The sequence below is a fragment of the Leptosomus discolor genome, chromosome 6 (assembly GCF_034619465.1).
Source record: "Leptosomus discolor isolate bLepDis1 chromosome 6, bLepDis1.hap2, whole genome shotgun sequence".
Taxonomy (NCBI): Eukaryota; Metazoa; Chordata; class Aves; order Leptosomiformes; family Leptosomidae; genus Leptosomus; species Leptosomus discolor.
The window spans coordinates 59,567,521-59,591,310 of NC_141396.1; the positions used below are offsets into that span (position 1 = coordinate 59,567,521).

Here is a 23,790-nt window from a genome sequence, read left to right on the forward strand (position 1 = left end):
GATTAGAAAAAGGAGCACATGATAATGTGAGACCAATTTAGCTATACTTAATTTTTATATCCTCTTCGATGTGTTGATTCTGTTTACAAGAGGAAGGTGGCCATTAATTTATGAACCACAGTTTGGAGGAGATGAAGCAAAAGAAAAGATGCACATTTTTAAACTGATTTTTTGTTTGAGATTTTTCTTTTGTTTTGCTTTATCCTGAGCCTTTTGTGAAGTAACAGCTGTGTTTGTATCCCTACCTTTTTGTTTCCAAGTATATGAAAAAAAATATGGTGAATTTGTCTGCATAGCAAATTATATTGTCAGTGCACATTATAATTCACTGGTTAGAGTGAAACTGTGCCTTGTTCCTTCTTGGGTCTGTAAGAAATAAGTGCTGGAGCTTAACCCCTGCCAGCTGTTGCAAAGGGACAGTGACTAGTGTGTGTATTCTAGTATATACACTGTAGGTTTAAGTACTAAACTTGATTCAAAGTAAGAGAGGACTTTTCATAAGCCATCATTTTTTGCCAGTGCATAAATACAATTTCTCTGACTTCATTGCCTGGTTGTCCCTGAGATTTTGCAGACCTGAACAGAAGCACAGCATCCTTTCTGGCAGATGAATCTACATAAATGATCTTTCCCATAACAACTGCATTTCTGGAACACAGTAGCAAACGAGGAGGGAAAAGAGTTGAGTTACTTAGGCAGGACGAGACGTCTTTCCTTAAGAGGATTCGTATGGCTTTGTCTGAAGGAAAGCGTCTGCTGTTTCAGGCTCACCTATTCCTGTTTCTCTCCCACTGCAGTGGTGCTGCTGGTTTCCTGCTGCAGTGCCAGGAGGCTGTTGGGTGGGAGCTCACCCCATGAGCGCTCCCTTGGCACTGAAGTCGGAAAGCAGAGTCAGCCTTTGAGTTTTCAGTCTGGGTTTTTTTTCAAGATGAATGCTTTGAAAAATGCACCTCTCTTGAACTCTAGATGTCGAATAGGTGGATACTAGAATCAGAGGAGAGAGATTGTTGCTACAAAGATGTTTCTGAGAGGGTTTTGATGCTGAATAGACGATAGGCATTGCAGATGCTAAGGGCAGTCTGAGGTGTAGGAAGCAGAGTGAGACTGAGAGAAGCGGCAGTAGCCCTGAAATGAAAGCCGAAAAGCCTGGCTGAGAAACATGAAAGGGCCTATGTTCCTGAAGGAATTTCCAGTGCAGGTTTCCTTTATTTGGTAACGTTCACTGAAATAATTTACTGAAACCTCTGAAGTGAAATTGTTTAGTGTGGGTTCCAAACTGGTGAAGAGTGTTTCACAAAAGACCTTTTCTTCCTTTTTGCATGACTTGAGTAGAAAACACTTTTTTCGTAGTACGCCCAAAGAAATTCCCTATATTCTTTTTTCTCTTCCCACCCTCCTGCCCCGTGTGTCTTTCTTAAATGTTAGTCTAAGCATTAAGGCAGTGACATACTAGTTCCCGCTGAGGTGGCACTCTGTTGCTGGGCATTTCATTTCAAGATTTTATAATTACCTATACCAAGTCATTTGAGGGGCTTATGTTTTAAAAACCAGGGAGAACCTGATCTCTGAAGAGCAAAGAAAGCCCACTAAAGGAAAAGTGCACTGTCTCTTAAATCAAGATTGTACTTTCTTCCTCAGCTAGTGCTTCAGTTTGCTGGTGGGACTGACCCATTTCGACGCTTTGTAGTAAAACATGAGAATATGGATGCCTGGGCTCCATCTTTCTATGCACAGCAGCGGTAGTATAGTCCTTCAAGGCCTACAAAAGAAAGAAAATGATGATACCGTGCCCCCACATTTTAAATGTGGAACAAGGAAATAACAAAATGTTCTTTCAAAAATCTATGAAAATATTTGCAAAGTTATTTAAATTATTATCGCGTTAAAATTTTGAGCAGATAAGAAGACTGGAGCCTCTCTCCTCAGTTTTGTAGGTATTTGAATGCAACCCTCAGTTTCATAACTTACTACCACCTCACTCGTGGCGGCTGCTTATTTGTGTTCTGTTCAGTCTTTTCCGTAGCTAATGTGGATCAATCTGTTGGGGTTTTTAGTGTTAGTGCTTCAGGGTCTAATTTTGCTTTTGTGTGATGGTTACATTTATGAAGAAAGACTAATCAGTCTTTTGTAGTTAATATTGGTTAGTTTTAGTCAAGGATGGATCCTCATTATGCTTTGAGCATTATAGAAAGAAAAAGGCATCTTCCTTGCCTTCAGAAGCTTGCTCTTTAATAGATAGCACATGAATAAAAGGAAAAAATGCCCCTGTGGGACAAGTTGTAGATATATTTGCTGAGCTGTAGCATTGTTTGGTTAGTGTTAGTCAATTGACTCTAATCTTGGTTTTGTAGCAGTTTCCTGTTTAAATAGTGTTTTATTTAAGCACATCATCTAAATTTTTCAGGGATGTGGATCACATGCTTTTTTGGTTTTTTTTTTTTTTTTGAATGAGAACTTTAAAGTTCAGACTCTTTAATGAAATTAGAGTTATAAAGTGGTTTTGATTATTCCAATCAAAAAAGTCTGATTAATATTTTTCCTGCTAATATAACTTATATTAGGGGTTTTCATTAGGGGTTTTCACCCATCCTCAAAAAAAATCATACAGACATATTTTAATTTAAAATTCAGGAGTACTCATGTTAGTCTGTTGGCATCAGTTTGCTTTTAAGCAGTAGCCTAAAAAACTACTCCTGAGATTGGTGTACTCAGCAGCTTGCAAAATCAAACCATTAGCAAAAAATAGTTTTGAACTCCCTAAAGATTTGTTATTGACTTCCATTAGCGTAAGTTCTGTCCCAGAGTTGCAGATTGAGCATAAATATTGCAGGCATCAGTATGAAGTAGTGCCGATAATGCAGGTGTCCTTGAGTGGTTTTTTAACAACATGGAACAAATCACGCATGAGAGAGGCATGTTACGGATCTTCACAAATGTGGACCAACCACCCTTCATGTGCGAGTGCATAACACTTGGTGATAAATGCAGACATTACTTGCATTAAAGCTATTTTTTCTAATGATCTAGGCTACTATTGATAGTCCCCTCCTTGTGAAAGAATTAATATTGTTTCTTTTCATTCATATGATTGTTCTCTCCATTCTGCAGATCAGACCTAGGAATAAAAAGTAGGCAGACAGTGGTTCATCTGCTGGCAATAATGAACTTGTAGGTGTTCCATGAATCATAGTCTTGATTAATTCTAATAAGAAGAATCCTATTTAATACTATTAATTGGAGAACTGATGAAGTGGCGCGTTCTCAAGTCAGCACTTCCCGTACGCTTTTTGACTGGTGTGTTTTTTCTTCAGTGATGTTAATGTATTCCTTCAAAGATGTCGTGTTCCTGTTCAGTACATCGGGGGGGAGAGTAGCTGTTATGAAATAAATAAATAAATATTTGCTTCCAGGAGCATCTAACATTGGTAAAACAACTTGGTACACCCTACATATATTGCCATGACATGGTCTCACCTCAGATACAATGAGAATACATGTATTCAATCTGCAACCTAGACACCTTTTTTTTGTAGTACTATACATATTTCCACATCTAGCCTTCTCATTTCCAATTTTTAATTCATAAAATAACATTTCCTTCTGTTTAAAAATTTCCCCCCGCTCTGCTTCTGCATGAAATTGCCTTGCAAAGGACTGGAAAGAGTGGCAGATTCTGCAGAGTAAATAGTGAATCTGGATCTAAATAAACTGCTGTCAAATAGCCAAACAAATACTGTTGGGTTGGTTTTTTTCCTTTCAAATACTGCAGGTTGTTATGGTATGTCCAGGGAGATGTGTTGACAAATCATAAACCTTTAAAAGTGAATAGAGACTTTTAGAGAACTAATACAAGATGACAGTTCAGTTGCTATCGTCATCCTTTGAGCTTTGTGAGGAGAACGCTCATTTTCCAAAATGTAAATGGATTTGATAATGTTGAATAGGTAAGAGTTTCGGGTTTTCCAGATGTCATACCAGGTGAAGTCTTTTTAATGAGAGTAACTTGAAATAGGTGGTGAGTGGCTGGAAGACTGTTACCGTTGTGCATCCGTCATGTCAGAATGTGCCTTGGGCACCTCCAGAACGTTTGCTTTCTGTCAGACGTAAAATACTGTGATGGATAAATCCCCCAGTAAAGGTCAGACCTGGCAGCAATGCTCACTCATCTGAGAAATAAAAGGTCAGAATACTCAAGATTCTGGTAAGACTGGAAGCTGAGCATCACAGCAACATATGGTTGTACTTCCACTCTGAATAGTACATGAGCCTGTTGTGCTTGGTACTTCTGGAGGTTCATTTCTGTAGGTGAGTGCACTGTTATAGTCTTAGGCACCAGTTCAGTGTTTTTCAGCCTTCGCCAAACTCCTTTAATTGAAATAAATCAATTTTGTGGTAAACCATCTCTTGCCTCATGGGCGTTTTTTAGTAAAGTATTCATCCTAGTACTGTGACAGCATTGTTATCTTAACTCTACCACAGAATTAGGATGATCATCTGATGCTAAGATTTCCATGCCATCAGATAAAATTGGTTTTAGCACACAGTGATTGAATCTTGATTGTTTTTACCATCTGAATAGTCTCTTTGATACTACTGGACCGCTCACATGAATTAGCTGAGCAGCCTGTGTCACTCGAAGATTTTATTTGTAGATGGTTATGATTATTAAGCCTAGGAACCACAGTGAAGTAGACTTCCCACTGCGTTAGTGCGTGGACAGTCTGCGTTTAGGACTTGTAACCTTGCTATGGACTCAGCGTGGTCTCTGGAGCAGCAGGAAAATGTACTGTCCAGAGCGTAACACAGAATTCAAAATGTGGCTTGCAGAATCTCAGGCTGGCTCTTGCTCTTTCTCCAGGCACATGTCTTTTGTGGACCCCAATTATTTCCCCTTCGCTAATTCTGATGTATTATTCATGTTATTTCAATGTGGTTTTATTTTTGATAAAGGGATGGGATTTCCCCATTGTACTGTAAATATTGTGAGAAAAAGCTTTTAGGACATTATTCTAGTCCTAGATTAGCTGTAACCAGATAAGAATAAAAATATCAAAACCTCTTTGGCCTGTCATTAGAGATTAAGGAAAAACGTTATAAAGAAATAGGACTGTGCTTTGTTTGACTATATGCTACATATGAAATGGAAGCTGCATCTAATTGTTTATGTTTTACTCCTTCAAGAGTGTAAGAAGCCTGTTATTCATAGCAACATTAAAAACCACACAGAATCTTGTAGTGGAGAAAAGGAATTTTAACGTAAAAGAAACCAGGTGGGAATTGGTGCTGGAGCAGAAGTAAATATGTACATTTACTGAGGGAATCTGTGACATATAAAGCATAACACTATTTCCTGGCAGTTTTTTCCGTTCAGTGGCACTAATATCTCTATAATTAAGAGCAATGGAAGTATTTAGAAGAAAACTGTATGCTGTTATAAACCATTCCTTTTTTAATTGAACAGCTGTAATTTCTACCAATGGAACAAACTATATTATAAGAAAATGATTATTAGTTTAAAATGCAAAGTTAAATGAATGCAAAATTAACAAACAGATGGTGAAGAATTATTGTGTTTTATTTTACTCCTGGGTAAAAGGGCTCATGCATGATTGTAAAAATGTCATCACACTTCGTAAACCTGAAAGCAAACAGAATTTGCAGTTGTGCACATCTGTTTTGGGACACTGCTAAAGGGTTAGACGAATCAATGTTGTTTTCAAATAAGGGTATTCATCAAAAGGATATCATTTGCTTAACAGTTATGGCTTCTGCTAAGCATCAAAGTTAATGTTCTGTGGAATTCATTACAAAATTTGGCAGCTTTTTTCTTCACAAGCTACAGAGGCAGCATGCTGCAAAACAAAACGAACAGCCCCTTCTTATCCTCCCCTCCCCGAACCCCACAACAACAGCTGAATTACCTGCTGAACGTCTGACCGGTAATTTCAGGGTTTTAAATTCTGGGCCAAGATGTCACACTTCACGATGCTTGCCCAAGGAATGTCAGTGATGGAATAGGATGGAAGGACAAGGGGCTTATTTGTTTATCTCGGTAGCTAGTGAATTAAAAAAAGGATGATGTAATGTTTGGGGATACCATGTTTTGGGAGGAGGAATGGGAGAAATACGTGTAAATGACTAATTTAGTCAAATTGAAAAAAACCTAAAAGCTCCAGCCAGATAAAACATGTGAAGCTTTTATTAGAAAAGAAATTATATTAATGTTTCAAGCTGGTAGTTTCAAAGTATGCCATCTAATTGCTTTATTTGAGTTCAATTTACAAAAATTGGTGAACTGAAGATGCAGGATTTTGTTTACGATGACTCTGTGCCATTTGGAGAGCACAATTTAGAAACAGCCAAGGAAATAGGAATTATGAACAATAAGGTACTGATTGCAGTCAGTGGGGAAGGAATACTAAAGAGGTGCTCACTAATGAGGAAGGTATTAAAGGCAGGAAATTCTTGTATTTTTTTTATGTCTGTACATAATCCAGAGTTCCTTGTCACCCCATCCCTACTATTACCTTGTAAATTAGGCGTAGCATTGAGTATATAGAGTGACTTTTGCTGACATTAACTTTCTGTTAAACCGAGTTAAGATATCTACAAAAGAACGCGATATTGAGACTATAAAATCAAACGCACCAAGTTGGGATGTGCCAGAAGACAGGTTGTCTGCTTACAATTAATATCCTTTGCACACAGTTAATATCCTTGGTGCGTATGCCTGATTATACAGTCGTTAATTGTATGATCACGTGCAGATCAGCTAGTGCCTGGTTCAGTCTGTAGATGGACATTGCTGTCTTGGTAAAAGCCTCTTCAGTGTTACATTTTTTCATTATTGTTCAATGTGTAGGTATGTAGACTATTCAAATACTGCTGAAAGGAAAGAATTATTCATTTCCGCAAGAGTTTTTCTATGAAATTTCTACTGTAATAAACATGAATAACTTGTCTACAAATTTTTCCAAATAGCAGATTTATGTTGCCTTTTTATGCATCTTAGGCTCCATTTTCCCCAAGAGAAAGTGAATTTTTTTTATTGCTTTATTATCTTTTTTTTTTTTAATTTAAAAATATCTGCTAATTTGGATGGCAAATTGAAAGTTTCAAAAATACTCAGACTTGCTTAAAACGTTATGCTGATACTGCAGTACTGTCTTCACTCTGTTGGAGTTGTCAGTGCACAATCTATGTAGAAATCAAGACTGTACTTTTAGGGGGGGGAAAAACCCCAAGCTTTTAACAGTAAGGTTAAGGTCTAAAGAAACCTCAGAAAAATTTTACTTAGTGCCCCGTCCAAGATCATAAAGGAACTCTATGAAAGAAGTGAAAGTAGATCTGTTTGGCAGGTCGTCATGCAGTTGCCATACGTAGGTCGGGTTTTTTCTCCCACAAGCAATCCACAACTTTTTTCAATACATTTTTTTCCCCTCTACAATTAAGCGCAGTCCTAGAAGTAACAGGTTTCTTTAATGCAGAGACTATTTTTAAGAGATCTATTTTATGCACTAAATCCATGTTTGATCTGCAATCCTTTTGGTGTTTTAATGGACATACATAGTTATAGTTGTGCATACTTGTGTCTTTTAATTCCTTTATCTGTGTCTCTGTGTTCATGTGTTGCCTTGTAATTGTCTGACTGTATCATTTCCTTACATAAGGGAAAAAAAAGAAAAGGCAGACCTCCCAAACTGTGGCTTTGAACCCTTTATGGCTACATACAGACCTCTGCTATTTGAGCTGGCTAAATGAAGGCGATACAGCACTAGGAGTCAGAGGACAGCATACTTTTCCTCCTTGGAGTCTTGTAATTTCAGTTGCCTCAGACTTCTGACTTTTTGTTCAAGTTGATTTTTTAGCCACTTCTACTCTTCCTCGTTCTTCCTGCATCCTCTCTCCTTAACCTTTCTGTTCCCTTTTCCCTAGGTTCCCTTTGAGATCTGTGTCTTCACCATTTCCTTAGCACACCAGTTCCCTCGACTCTTTATCCAGTTTTAGTGCCCAGGTTTAGTTAATCAGCCCTTGAAGTGTCATCCCTGCCCTTCCTCAGCTTCCACCTCCATCCATGGTCTCTCCTCCCAGTCTCCTCAGACTCATTCACACAGCGTGGATAGTCCCTTTTGTCTCTTGGATCCATATTTATCTGTCTGCCTGTGTACTGGATACTCTCATTCCCAGATGATTTAAGTGACAGTAGTATCAAGAGCCTTAGAGATGTCTGCTTTCCATTTCAGTGGCTCATTGTGCTTAGGCTTAGGGTATTTATTACAGACTTCCTCTCACTAATCCTTGTCAGACTGAAGCAATCTCTGGAGAAGGTGCACATTCTGGAAATTGGAGAGGATCAGTCATGATCAATGAGAGTAGATTTTTCTGTGACTTTTCACTGACAAACTTTTGAGAGTGTTTTATATTAAAAAAAAAAAAGTAGTTTTCTCAAGCTTGGTCACATCTGCATACATCTGCAGGGTAAGGGCAAAAATTGCATCCCCCACACTAAAATTCCTGTCAAATTGCAAGTCCTGTGAGTCAGCTTGTTTTTAAGATGAGAAAAATGTTTTTTCTTACTGACTTTTCTCGTCTCAGAAATTGCTGGAAAGTTTTGACTTTCTGGTGTTCCAAAAATATTTAAGAGAATTTAGGCATGTGTCAAGTGAAGCTTTAGCCCAACTTTTTATTATTCAGAAAACTTACATGAATAGAACAGAATTTATATGGAAGCCTTTGTAAGCAGTACCCGTTCACATCCCACATCGATAGGGCCACGCTGACAAAACCTTTGGTGTGGACTTAGCTGTGTTACCAATAGAGGAGTTTCGTCAACACATTTTAGGCAGGCTTCAGCTCAAGGCTGTCACCTAAATTTAGACTTCCCTGTGGATGTGTCTACCTGTGAGCTGTGTTTAAATTCCACTGGTGGGCAATGGAGAGCTGGCTGGTATTGTCAGTGGAGCCTGAAAATGGAAACCTGCTGTTTGGTCAACTGAATTGCGATGATGTGAATTCCATTATGTGACTATGTCTCTTAAGTGTAACGGGAGCTGAAAGAATTGGCATATATATAGACAACAAATTTAGAGCCTGAAGTTTAGATGTTCTCTTCTCAAGCCTTGTGTTGTTTAGAAGCACAGTGTGACTGTATTGGCAGTAAATTCTCCTTTCACTGAGTTTCTATTAAATGTCTGTGCAAACGCAGTTATGCCAGACTAGCTGTAGCTACAGAGTAGCTGTAGCATAGACATAACCTATAGAATGCTTAAGCCACTTCAGAATCCTTATATGTGATTTGGGAACGTAGGAGCTGTGCTGGATTAGGCAGAAAGTTGACTTCATCCTCGCATCTTCCCCGATGACCAGTAACAGATGCCTAGAGAAGATCATTAAACAACAAGCATGTAGCAATGTTTCCCTCAATTGTTTTTTTTCAAGCCTCCAAAAATTTGTGGCTCAGACTGTGCCCAGCCAACAAAAAGAAATGGCTACACATACTTCTTAAGACCTTCCGAACATGAATCAAATGGAACTGGCATAACAGTCTGTTTTCTGAGCCTGCCAAAAGCAGCCTTAAACCAGAGCTGATGATTTCTGTTCTTGCCTTGTTTGTCCTGAAGTTGCTGATGCTGAAGCCTAATAATCACAATTTAGGTGACATTAAACATTATTGACCTTCTCATTGTTGACATGCTAACTAAACAACAGGCTCATGTGTGCCCCTTTGTCATGGTGGATATTAGATGAGAATTAAGGGAATAGTTGGTTGTTAGCTGGGGGAGAAGCTTAGACTCACTCAAAACATTTACATTATCCTAAGTCTTGTAGAAAGCGAGGAGGTGAATACCAAAAAAAATGCTCTTCCTCATGAAAGTGTGAAAAAAGCAGCAAAGACAGTCTGTGGAGGAAATCATTCACATGCAGTTATTCCAGTATCTTATATAATGATGAGGAGAGCACAACTTCACGGCACACAAACCCTTCTGTGGAGCTTCTGAATAGAGGGGGGTTGGAAACATGTCAGCTTATATGCAGAAGGATTTGCGTACCGTAAGTTTTGCACGTTTTCCCTATCTATTTCAAGTTTCAAATAAAAAATACTATCCCCCTTAGCAAACTTGCTTCTTACAGGTTATTAACCTATCATAGCTATCACAAAAAACACCCCTGCAAAACGTAAATGCTTTATTGTCCCAATTTTTAGGTGCCTTGATATCAACACCATTTATTTAATGTAATTTTTTTATAAAGGTGGAAAAAGGAGGCAACGAGTGGGAAGGAGGAACAAAGTAATGACTTGTAGAGAGCCTGAAATCTCCACACTTAAAGGGACTTTTGCTTTCTACCTTGCTTGTGTGTGCTGAGTCACTGATAGTGGTGTTAGTCATCATCATTTCTATCTTCTTACCTTTGTTCCTTATTCCTGTATAGATAATTGGGCAGATTACGGACAGATGAAGTATCCAGTTAAGAATTCCACATTAGAAGGCAGTCTTTCTCAGTCACGTGTTGAGCTTGGCCAAATTGCATCTCTTCTGATTGTCCATGTTTTTTCATGATAGTTTTAGAAGCAAAACTTGATAGTTTTGTTTCTACAGTTGTGATTTTTTTTTTTTTAAGCTTACTTCAGAGTACTCAGCATGAAGTGGACACTGTAGTAAATACATGCTGTCTCTGTTAAGAAGTTTTAAATTACAGTTATAACAGAGAAATTTGAATTTTAATTTCTTCAATTTTGGTATGTGTTAAGGCTTGAGGAACAAAAATAACTGATCTCTGATTGACTTGCTTGTTACAAATTTAAGTAATTTCCAAATTTGTGACATGATTAATTCAAAATTAAAAAGTCAGAAGGTAGTTTCCAGTACTCCTGGAAAGGCATGTTATTTAGTACCTTTTCTAATCAGTCAAAAGCCATTAATTCTGTTTATGTTGCCATCGTACTGCATTGTGCTCTTAAATGCTTTATGTTACTTGGAACAGTGTATTTGACATTAGAGTTGCTAATGGTGATTAGTGTCTATAAGCAATATAAAGCTTTTTCTAAATGATGGAGTAATCAATGAAGATTATCAGAACTACCAGAGAACATTTTGCATTAATCACTATTTATATTAAAATTTCTTTGTGGTCTCATTAACGACAGGATGTTAAGGTCCAGTTCTCCTTAGTTACAGATTTGAATGATCACAATTTTCGCTACCTGAACAGTCTGAAATTTGCTTTTGCAGGTAATAATGTTAAATTGTTTAACTAAGGACAGATGGCTTGTGTGTGGTTTTGGGTACTATCATAAAATTAAAACTGCTTGTTGTTAGAGGTTTTGTTGGCTGACCTTTTTATAGCTAAAGAGGTTCATAATCAGTGAAAACCTTTTGTCATTTTGCTTAAAAACCACTTTGCGATACCTAATATTAACTTTTAACTTTACTGAAATAATGAGGTCTCAACTAAGTATTTATTCAAAGTCTGTATTTTAGCCTTTCTTCAATGTCTGCCCACTGAAGGTTGTTACTTGTCCAGATACTGAGACAGTTACTTATTCAGTTGCTGGACCTGTTGTTTGTGAGCAGAGAAGGACTCGTGGGTGATGTGATGGTTGGAGGCCGTCTTGGGCACAGCGATCACAAAACGATAAGAGTGTTTAATTCTCGGAGCAGTAAGAAGGAGATCACCACCTTAGACTTCCGGAGGGCAGACTTTGGCCTGTTCAGGAGCCTGGTTGACAGAGTCCCTTGAGAGACAGTCCTGAAGGGCAGTGGAGTCCAGGAAGGTTGGACATATTCAAGAAGGAAATCCTCAAGGCGCAGGAGCAGGCCGGCCCCGTGTGCCAAAAGACAAGCTGGTGGGGAAGACTGACCTGGCTGAACAGAGAGCTTTGGCTGGAACTCGAGGGAAAAAAGCAGAGTTTGTGACTTTTGAAAGAAAGGGCAGGCAGCGCAGGAGGACTACAAGGATGTTGTGAGGTTATGCAGGAAGAAAATTAGAAGGGCCAAAGCCCAACTAGAAGTTAATCTGGCTACTGCCATAAAAGACAATAAAAAATATTTCTATAAATGCATCAGCAACGAAAGGAGGGCTAAGGAGAATCTCCAACATTAATTGGATGTGGGGGAAAACATAGTGATAAAGGATGAGGAAAGGGCTGAAGTACTTAACATCTTCTTTGCCTCAGTCTTTAATGGTAAGACCAGTTGTTCTCTGAGTACCCAGCCCCCTGAGCTGGAAAACAGGGACAGGGAGCAGAATGAAGCCCCCATAATCCAAGGGAAAATGGTTAGCTACCTGCTAAATCACTTAGACACACACCAGTCTATGGGGCCAGATGGGATCCACCCAAGGGTACTGAGGGACCTTGCCAAAGTGCTCACCAAGCCGCTCTCCATCCTTTACTGGTAGTCCTGGCAAACCAGGGAGGTCCCAGCTGACTGGAGGATGGCAAATGTGCCGTCCATCTACAAGAAGGGCCAGAAGGAGTATCTGGGGAACTACAGGCCTGTCAGTCTGACCTCAGTGCTGGGGAAGGTTGTGGAGCAGATCATCTTGAGTGCCATCATGTGGCACATACAGGACAACCAGGTGATCAGGCCAGTCAGCCTGGGTTTATGAAAGGCAAGTCCTGTTTGACTAACCTGATCTCCTTCCAAGACAAGGTGACCTGCTTAGCGGATAAGGGAAAGGCTGTGGATGTTGTCTACCTAGACTTCAGTAAAGCCTTTGACACCATTTACCACTGCATTCTCCTGGAGAAATTGGCTGCTGATGGCTTGCACGGGCGCACTCTTCACTGGGTAAAAAACTGACTGGATAGCCAAGCCCAAAGAGTTGTAGGGAATGGATTTCAATCCAGCTGGTGGTCGGTCACATGTGGTGTTCCCCAGGGCTCAGTATTGGGGCCAGTTGTGTTTAATATCTTTACCAACGATCTGGTTGAGGGGATTGAGTGCTCCCTCAGTAAGTTTGCAGATGACACTAAATTGGGTGGGAGTGTTGATCTGCTCGAGGGTAGGAAGGCTCTGCAGAGGGACCTGGACAGGCTGGATCGATGGGCTGAGGCCAATTGTATGAGGTTCAACAAGGCCAAGTGTCAGGTCCTGCACTCGGATCACAACAACCCCATGCAGCGCTACAGGCTTGGGGATGAGTGGCTGGACAGCTGCCCGGTGGAAAAGGAGCTGGGGGTGCTGGTCAACAGCCGGCTGAACATGAGCCAACAGTGTGCCCAGGTGGCCAAGAAGGCCGACAGCATCCTGGCCTGTATCAGCAATGGTGTGGCCAGCAGGAGTGGGGAGGTGATCGTGCCCCTGTACTGGGCACTGGTGAGGCCGCCCCTCGAATGCTGGGTGCAGTTTTGGGCCCCTGACTGCAAGAAAGACATTGAGGTGCTGGAGCGTGTCCAGAGAAGGGCAGTGAAGCTGGTGAAGGGTCTGGAGAACAGGTCTGGTGACGAGAGGCTGAGGCAACTGGGGCTGTTTAGCCTGGAGAAGAGAAGGCTGAGGGGAGACCTTGTTGCTCTCTACAGCTACCTGAGAGGAGGCTGTAGTGAGGTGGGGGTCGGTCTCTTGTCTCAAGTAACAAGCGACAGGACAAGAGGAAATGGCCTCAAGTTGTTTCCGGGGAGGTTTAGATTGGATGTTAGGAAAAATTTATTCACCAAAAGGGTTTTTAAGCACTGGAACAGGCTGCCTGGGGAAGTGGTGGAGTCACCATCCCTGGAGGTATTTGAAAGATGTGTAGATGTGGCGCTTAGGGACATGGTTTAGTGGTGGACTTGGCAGTGTTAGGTTGGACTCGATAACCTCAGATGTCTTTTCCAACATAAAGTTTTCTATGATTCTATAAAGCAATCCTAAGGGCAATAAAATAATGATAAAATATGACCTCTGATTTTAGTACTATGTGGATAAAATCTTACTTTATCATAAACACAGGCATCTTTTCTTCATTTGAACTTATGCTGAGTTTTGGAATTCTTTGAAGTATGGAGCAGCAGGAAGGTTGATGTAAAGTTGGAATACTTCTTTTATCATTTTTTTTTTTAATTATATAGGAAGGTTAGATGTAAACAGTAAGCTGTTTTTCTTGTCACCATTTTACAGTTTGGCCATCTGTTTCTATTAAAGGCGGTAGAACTTGTGATGTTCAGCTGAGCTTCCAAGCCACAGGCAGAAGTTAGCTTTTTGTTGAGTTTATTTTGGTGCAATTATTATTCTAGTATGGCGGTATGAGGGTTTATCTTCCCAGAAACTCTGTGTGGTTTCTGCTACTCTATTTCATGGATGATGTACTCCCATGCAGCTAGTAAAGAGAGGAGGTGATCAGTCAGGTTTTCTTATGTTTTCTGTTAAATCACTTCATTCTTCCTCTTTCACTGTATTTGTATGTGTCTTATTTGAGCCAATGGGATTAGTGAATAAAGGGGGGTTTTAAATTAAATTTAAAAGACCATATAGCTATTTGCTTTTAAAAATGAGATCCTTTTCTGTCTGTATGAAAAAATCACATGTTGAAGAAAAAGGTGAAAAGGACCAAGTAGAAGGAGGTGTGGACAGTTTTAAATGATGGACAATAGTAAGTATCAGAAGTATGGATGGGATCAGAGATTTCTTGCTATAGACAAGTGCAGTAGGAGCCTGCTGAAGAAAACAGTTAGTAACAAATGAAGGACTTTTTGAGTAGAAACATAGCCTGCTGACTCTGCTTTAGTGACATTTTATTTAAGGTATGATGAATAAGTAATGAACTATCTCTAGCTTTCTGACTTTCTAAAGTTTTTTTCTGGACTGTAAAATTACTTGCTCCATGAACAAACAGTGTTTGGCTTGCTTTGACAGCTTACTATTTTCCTATACCTACCCTTTGAATACTCAGATTCAGCTCCCACGCCCTTCACATAACGCCTTATTTTGTGCTCGAGCTAATGAAATTGAAGACTCCGCACTGTCTCTCTTACTGTCCTCATACAGTGTGGTAAAGACTCTGGTATTTCATGGGCAACGTGATTTATTCCTTCCTTCCACCTCCTACAGTCCCTATATATTTTAGCAGTAGTAGTAAAGTACTATTTGTTGGTGAGTTTATTTAGCAAAGCTTTTAATTTTTTTTTTTTTTACATTAATATACTTCACTGTTCACATCCTTGCTTTCTTTGTGAAGGTCAGTTAATTGTAATAGCTGCATACTTGTTCTTCTGGGGTCGTGGCATGTGGCCTGGTTTCAGAGAAATGTTGGCTTCTACTGCTGGAAAAGTAACTCTTCTCATCAACAGCTGTTGCCAGAAAAATCCCTTTGGGCATTTGTTTCTTCAAACTGCTTTATCTCTCTTATAAATTCAGCAAATGTTGATATTCTGTGCTTTTTATTTGCTTCAGATGATATATACCACATTGTTTTTAAAGTGTGTGTTTTACTTAGCTGCCAAATGCTTTTCATTGCCAGTGCAGTTTAGCAGATGGGTTTGAAGGGTTCAATTAAATGTAATTTGGACTTCAATTTTTCTTCCAGCATCTTTACATGGTTCCTTAAATCAACATTAACATTTTTCAAGGCTTTGCAGTAATCCTGTAGTTTGTGCATTTCTAATAATTTCATCATTTAGTTGTATAGCATCTGGGAAAAGGTATATTCTGATTTTACATTTGTTATGTACCATTGTTGATCGGTGGTTTTGAAAAACAGATGTGGTGTTTAAAAATGCCATTTATATTGCTATTTAGTCCATTATTCCCAGCTTTTAGTAAATGCTGGATTCTTTGAGTGCTTGCAGTTCTTTCATGATTTTCTTTCCCGATTAGATAATTTTGAAGGGTTAATTATGGGATCCAACAAAGTCTCCGTTGAATATGTTCTTGAGTGACACGTTTTGGACCTTAGCTTCTCCCAAGTTCCTGTTCCTACTGTTTCTTACCAAGTAATATCTTTGAAAAACATGGGGTCTGTAAGAGCTGAGCCTTAGCTGTAATCCAGGCCATCTCAACAGGCTGTAGGAGTGTCAAGTACAAAATAGTGCAGTGGGTTTGTATGCTTTTTAATGTGCAACTGCAGTTCATGAAGTTGGAGGCTTTGGGCTATATTTTCATGATTTTACATCTAAGTTCAGGATTTACTTTTTACAGCATCCTCAACGAGTCTTTACATTTCCTAAAACAAAGTTCTTGCATTGCTTTGGTTTTGTTGCCAGTCCTTAAATGCAGTTACTACTGCTGCCTTCTTCACCAGCTCCATGGTGTTATTTGCTTCTCTGTCCCCCCTCCTCTCCTCTGCATTTTGGCTGGTAAAGTAATAGAATACGTCTTTCCCATACTGTTAGTAGGGGTTAGAGACAGGGATAGAGGTGAGATGTCTTGCAGATCTGAAGACTAGACTAAGCATTGCAGCACAGAAGCATGGCAGTAGCTATCCTTAGTGACCCTCTTTAATTTCTACGCTGAAGGATTTTATCCCTTTACAGTTGTGCTAAGCTTAAACTAATAATTTTTCTTTCTCTTGTCCATGAGTTGTGGTGCAGGCAGATACTTTGCTGAAGATGTTAATTTCGTCTGGTTTTAAGAATATCAATGTAGCTGTTAACGCAGGCAGCTTTGTCACTCGTGTTTTCCTATGGGCTAATTTTGATATCTGTGGATTTGTAGTAGCACTATTTCATGCCTAATTTCATGCCAGGCTTTGAAACAGGGGAGAATTATGGTAATAAATGTAATCTGTATTCTAAGAATTAAGCAGCTACAATATGTAACTTTTCTTTGATTTGGTTTATGTTCATATTTGGATGTTACGTGACACTTGAGCTAGCAATCAAACATAACAGTGTTAGTATTATCTTTTTATTATGAAAAATGAGGGTCCCCTTGCTCAGTTGTTGCTGTATGTTATGTATGCCTGCCTGTGAGGCACTGACCTGTTTTTTCTTAAGTTTACTCCAAATCTTACGGTGCTGTGCTCTAGCCCTCAAAAATATTGTTGCCTTGGTGAAAAAGTGCAAAAGCATGTTGCAGTGCTTCACGGACTGTAATGAATCTGAGAAGGAAAAAAAACCTGATTAACTGAATCAGAAAGGTGTGGGTGATGTTTTACAAGTAGACTGATGGAATCTGTTCCCTCTTGACTAGAGAACTGGAGGGTTTTTGGGTAGTTCTTTCTGAGAAATTGTTTCTTTACAAATGCGACTGTGGCCTCTAATAATAATCATGCTTTCTTACGACTTCTTGAAGTTTGGTGGTGATGTTTGTGTAGCCTTGGAAGGAAAGGTGAGAAGGTGCTAGGTTCTGTAATGCATTATCATCCCAGAGAGACTTGTATAATGTCAGTAAGAATTTCGGTAGAACATGATAATTTCATCTCCATTTGCATTTCTGATTAGAGTATCTGCAGTTTTACGTTACAGCTTACAGCGCTGTGTGGTTTTTAGTTATAACCTGTTGACAGCATAGTGTGGTCTGCCTTTATCACTTAGAATAAGTCTCCAAGCCTCTTTACTGAAGGCATAGCTCAAGGTAGATAACATACAGAAGAAAAATGCTTTTCTGTGGCAAGAAGAATCTCAGTCGTCAGAGTGCATTTAGAATGGGTTTCATTAAACATTTTAAGTTGGAAAGATTTGGGAGTGCCACGGAAAGGCACACTCCACTAGTTTCCTTCTCCTCATTTTTCACTCCCTTCTGCTGGCTGAGGTGTTTGTTAAATGAGGCTGGGGAACAGGTCTGGCTGAAAAATTACAAGAAAAAGTAGGTTTTGAACGTTGTGTTATGTTTGTTTTTCAGAGATGTGCATATTGTAAGCACCTTGGAGCCACTATCAAATGCTGTGAAGAGAAATGTACCCAGATGTACCATTACCCCTGTGCTGCTGGAGCAGGCACGTTTCAGGATTTCAGTAACTTGTCCCTCCTTTGTCCAGACCATATTGATCAGGCTCCTGAAAGATGTAAGTACACAGTATTCAAATGACACAGTTAGTACCAGGCTTTGTGAAAACTGCTCTGTGGTGGGAGCAGCTTAAGAGTGCATTTGTTTAGACCTATTTTCCCCGCTCATGTACCCAAGAATTCACATATATTCAGGTATGAGAAAGATGCAAGTTCATACTCTTCTGATTTTAAAGACTGACAGTGATGCTCAGCGAAGTTAGTATTTTTCTTGTCTTTTTTAATGACAGAACATGGGAAGAGTTTGTTCATAAGGCTTGTCTTCCATCAGGTTTTAGTTCAAATTGATAGGCTTGCTTACTTGCCCTAGCTCAAGTTAGAGCAACCATACTGCCAACACTTCAGCTAAATGATAGGTTTAGATCTGTTAGTAGCCTTATTTTTCACTTGTTCCAAAGAAAAGTTGGTCCTAAAGCTCTCAGTTTTATCTTGAGGAGACTAAAACTGTTTCTTTTGGTAAGACTTTATTAAGGTTTAAAATGAATGTACTTTTTGTTATGAGAAGATTAGTTGAGTGTATTAGAGAACCAAATTAAAGGAATAGTTATTAAGTATATTAATTAAATCTGAGTTTCCTAAGAATGATCAAATTTTGTATACATAAGAACTACTGAAGAATTTCTTGCCGCCTTTGGGTTCATTGAATTGTTCATAATTTTGAACAAAATAATAATTGAAAAAATTATTTCTTTGTAGCAAAGGAAGAAGCAAATTGTGCAGTGTGCGACAGCCCTGGAGACCTCTTAGATCAACTTTTTTGTACTACCTGTGGCCAGCACTACCACGGGATGTGCCTGGACATCCAAGTTACACCTTTAAAAAGAGCGGGTTGGCAGTGTCCTGATTGCAAAGTGTGCCAGAACTGCAAGTAAGTGAGTCTTAAAGGACACAGAGTGATGGAGGAGGACAGTGTGAGATTTATGTGCTATGAATTTAAAACATCTAGTGTATTAACTGTTCTTTTTTTCCAAAAAGTCTAGATTATTTGCCCAGATATATGTGTTGCAATGCTATATTAAATAGCTAAACAAACCCTTGTGTTGGGAACTTCCTTCTGAAAGAGCTGAGCTGGAGCTCTGGAACTTCTGTGCATTGTACCCCCAGAGTTACCGTTATCTTGGCAGGTTCTGGAGAGCAGCGAAACCTTTGGACTTTTTCCTCCTTTTTATACAGGAGGATTTTTCTCAAAATTACCAAATGAACAAATTAGTTTGATGTGGTGCCTTTGCAGTCTGGGAACCTGTGCTGTCACTCAGCTGACATTTCAGCTGTGCACGTACCACACACTGGGTAGGTCCCCTGCATCAGGCCCTTCCTTCGATTTCATAATGTCTTTCAGAAGCAGTTAATGAGTCATTATGAAAACAAAAACATGACTTAGTTGAGCAAAGAAGAAAAGTGACACGAATGACTGTGCTTGAATTGTTACACCAGATAAATACTGAGACAATGAAACGTAATTGTTGCGATATTATAAGGGTTTACTTAGAAAACTCTGACCACTTGTACACTTGTTCTTGTAGAACTTAATCTGATGGGCACTGCAGGGTTCTTTTGCTTGCTTGTTTGTTTTTTAAAGGGCTTGCTAGACAAGAAGTAAGAGGTTTGTTCAGCTTCAGTTGGATCAGCTGAGACAGTATGAAGGAGGAAGAAAGCCACTTCACTACTGCCTCATGTACCTGATCAGTCAGTGCTTTGCTATTTTCCAAGCAGAACACCCGGTATTTGCTAGCATTCAAATTCACCGGCTTTAAAGATTTTTCCCTGATCACACACAGCTGATAGCAATTGCCAGCAGTGAAGTTATAGTAGTGAAGCACATTGTAAAAAGTACCCCTAAAAATGTTTTGCCGGGTAATTACAGTATTTGCTAACAATCGTTCTCTCTAGTGGAAAAATAGAAGAAAATGTGATGTTTTCGCACCTATTACTTCATGCAGTATGGCAGTTCTGTGCCAGTGTTGAGCAATAGCATTTTAAGCATATCTCCATGCAAAGACAGAGCATTTACTATTTTTCAAAATATCAGGTCTCCCAGGTAATGAAGCGGTATCTAGTAATTTATTTCAACTAAGGCAGAACACAATGCCTTTAGATGTTACCAAACTATTTGTCTTATTCTCTGCAAATTTATTTTATCACTGAAATCTGTGGTGGAGCCCTGTAATACATGACTGTAGGAAAATTGATATTTCTTCCTTTAATGTTTGTTTTGCTCTTGCAGTCATATTGGTTGACATTGTAGGAGCTCTGATAGTCAGAAGTATGGCTCGTTTTTTTCTTTAGAAAAAATACAGTCAGACTGTTTGTAGGAACAAGTACCATTGCATGTTATTTTCGGAAAGAAATAAAGTACATATTTCAGATTTTGAACTGATTTCAATACATTGTCTATCTGCATGTGGGTAAATGAAAGTGGGACGATTTCTAGAAGTTGGAATGGTTGCACAGGCTCAGCACTTGTTAAAATAACCATAGTGGTCCTGATATTTAAATAGAAATTTGAGGGCCTTATCTTTGGAGCTATTTGTAAGTGGTATTCAGCTATTTTCATGTGCTTAGCCATGTGTCTTCCTGTTTAGACTTTTCATTAAATAGACTTTTTGTTACAGCTTGTTTAAATTTTTTTTTAACCACTTGTTACTTTTCTCAGACATTCTGGGGAAGACAACAAGATGCTGGTGTGCGATACATGCGACAAAGGCTACCATACTTTCTGTCTACAGCCAGTTATGGACGCTGTACCAACAAATGGTTGGAAATGTAAAGTAAGTTGAAAGATTTCAGAGTAATTCCTTGTCGTTACAGGGGTCTGATTTTTGTTACCCAGATTGTGCTGTTCTAGGTGTTTTGCAGGCTGCCGTTGCCACTTAACGTAACTTGCAGTTTCTGAAGGAATCCCACTTGTGTGTAATCGTGGGGCTCTATAGCTGCTCTGTGAGGGTGGCTGTCAGTGCAGTCGCTGAAGCAGCCCGTGTAGGACAGTAAATCACCCCCCATAGGGGAAAAGAGAAGGGTAGGACCCAGGTGGAGTGGATAACCTTCATGTAATGACAGCTGCTCTCATCATCTAATGTAAACTAAAATGTAAACTAAACCCTATGCAATAGTATGTGTAACCTGTACTTGAAGGCTCTTTATATTGAACTGCTTGCTTACCAGAACAGCAGTTCTGCAGCTCAAGGGTTCCTTTGCAGTTGTCAAGGGCAGGATGAATTTGTTGTTTTATCAGTAACTTTGCAAGTAAGTATAAGTAATAATAAAAATATGATTTCAGCATAACAAGGGAAGTCCCTGATTATGAGATGTGTGTAATTTCATAGTTGGTTTGTGGCAGTTATAAGACAACTGAGATAAGGAATAAAAAAGTTTGGTCTCATAAGAAATACTCCTTTGAAGTCAGGGAGCGGTGCAAGGAAACACAGGCTCTTCATGCTCTGTTACCAGATCCTGGATAATTATCAGTGTTTTCAAGGACAGAAATTTTGTTTAATTTAATTCAAAACAGGAAAATGTCAGTTAATGGCAATTCTATCACATTGTGAAATATCATAATTAACAACTAAATTCTTGTGATCTCTAGAACTGTAGAGTATGTGCTGAGTGTGGCACACGAACAAGTTGTCAGTGGCACCATAATTGTTTGGTATGTGACAGTTGTTACCAACAGCAAGACAACTTATCTTGTCCTTTCTGTGAAAAACTGTGCCTCCAAGACTTCCAGAAAGATATGTTGCATTGTCACATGTGCAAAAGGTAAGAATACGAATTTTTGTGTTAAATTGTACTAAAATGCCTGAAGCTTATGATGAGCTGTAGGACATTGGTGCATTTCTGTGAAGGGTATAGACTGTGTTTGATGTACAGTGCTGTAGTATCTTGTTGTGCAGCATTTTGATCCTTCATCCCTAAATACAATGAACAATAGCAGGTAGTCTGATTTTAGTCTTAGCAAATAAATATTAATTGGCAGTTACCTGAGGTGTACAGGGAAATATGTGCTGCTATTGCTTCTTACATTGCATCTGTTTTGTCAAGAAGCAGACTAGAAGAGTCATTGTCCTAACTTTTAAAGACTGTTGTTTGCAGTGGTCTGGTCTTTTTAAATTTTCAAGTACATGTTCTGTTTAATTTTATGTGTTTTGCTTTGCCAGTAGGTTAAAAAAAAAAAAAAAAGGCACTATTGGGAACCTTTTAAGAATGTAGACACGGTTTCTTATTCAATGCTAGCGTATCTTGCTGTGCAACGTTTTGATACTGCTATACCCGTTGTGGTGTCCGCTTGGCTTTGGTGGCAGTTCAGGTGTTCATGTTTAAATTTGTTCACTGCTTGACATACTGACGTCTCATGCTTATTTCTGTAAAATTCTCTGTCGTAAAGCATTGGTTAAAATTTTTATTTCCCCATAGGCATGGAAAATAGTGCTGGTTTTTAATTGATTTTTACTAGTATACTTTATATTTTTATCATTAAAATCATAGTCACGCTAAATTAATCTCCCCAGGTGGATTCACATAGAATGTGATAGATCTCCAGGTAGTGAATTGGAGTCTCAGTTGAAAGACTACATCTGCACTCTTTGCAAACAAGGAGAAGGGGATCAGACTCAGTCATGTGATGTAATGGACACTTCTGAACTCATTCCTGAACCTGACAGTGTAACAGGTAATCAAACGTGATCTGTGTATTTCCAAAATTGTGACATGAAATATAAATAGCGGCAGCTGTCTCACTAAGTCTTGTGTGAACCAGTCACTCATGTTGTGTCACTCACCAGAACTCGGAAGAGTTCATCCATTCCTTTATTTAGCAGCAGCTTCTCAAGCAATCCATGGGTGAACCATCTTCTCAATGTGCTTTGTGGCTTCAGGATCCTATATTAGAAACATGGGCAAGTAAGCACCTTAATGGTGCTTCTCAGCCTATAGAGAAAACTTCTCTAAGGTTTTTTTGGATGTGGTACAGTTCACAGTTCTGTTACTCATTTGACAGCCTAACTGCTTTATTCATCTGTGCCTAACTGCCAGGCACAAGCCAGTTTCAGGTGGATGTTCCTGGGGACATCCAATTTCCCATTTCCCTCTTGCTACTTGTCAGTCTCATAGTGCTCATTCTCCCAACTGTGTCCAGGTAGGGCACAGCAATGGAAGCTGGGCTATGTTCAAGGGACAGGTATATTTAATTAAGCAGCTTTTAATCAGGTGCCCTTTTTCAAAACAATACATGATTAGTCATCTTGTTTCTGAGAGATTCTTGTCTAAATGGACAAATGAAGCAAAAGGTAGAAAGGGAATTTGCAGAAAATGTAAAGTTTTTTTTAAAAAAATTTACTCAGGAACTGTGAGGATCTGTTGATCTGAGTCTGGTGGGTCATGCACAAGACCTACGTAATGAACTCACAACTGAATGCCTTTGTGTGTTTCCCACCACGCGCTCTGTTGGATAGCACCTACTGTCAGGCAGGCTGAATTTCCTTAGAGAAGTACAGCTGAGGTCAAATTTGGAAGCAGGGTGAAGTCCAACAGATTAACTGCACTACCACTGCCATGTGCATTTTTGAGTCTTAAACAGCAATGCTTGTGCATTCGTCTTTTGTTGAAAGAAATTGATAGCTCAGTTGTATAACTTGTGTTTTCGAAAGCCTGATAGTTTTTGACTGGAAAGGGGAAGTGTTGGACTAAATTTTTGTGTTCAAACTGATGTTTTGTGTCAACAAGTCATTCTCTTTAATGTTAGTCTGTACACATAAGTGCATACCTTGCGTGAGCAGTAAAGAAACGACGCAAAAGATGGAGGAAGGGCAGCGATAGAGGTAAATGTATGTAAATAAGCAGAACTCCTCCATCAGTGAACACTTGCACTGAGT

General features: G+C 39.2%; 1 protein-coding gene across 5 annotated transcripts in view; it reads left to right on the forward strand.

Annotated features, from left to right (window-relative positions):
* Window positions 1-23,790, forward strand: part of KMT2C (lysine methyltransferase 2C) — a 207,159-nt gene that overhangs the window by 94,329 nt on the left and 89,040 nt on the right. For all 5 annotated transcript variants that reach the window (XM_086466929.1, XM_086466926.1, XM_086466927.1 and 2 more), the window contains 5 exons: window positions 17,760-17,922; window positions 18,620-18,791; window positions 20,577-20,691; window positions 21,507-21,679; window positions 22,429-22,589. In XM_086466929.1, coding sequence (XP_086323055.1) covers window positions 17,760-17,922; window positions 18,620-18,791; window positions 20,577-20,691; window positions 21,507-21,679; window positions 22,429-22,589 — 784 coding nt within the window. The remainder of the gene's footprint in view (window positions 1-17,759; window positions 17,923-18,619; window positions 18,792-20,576; window positions 20,692-21,506; window positions 21,680-22,428; window positions 22,590-23,790) is intronic.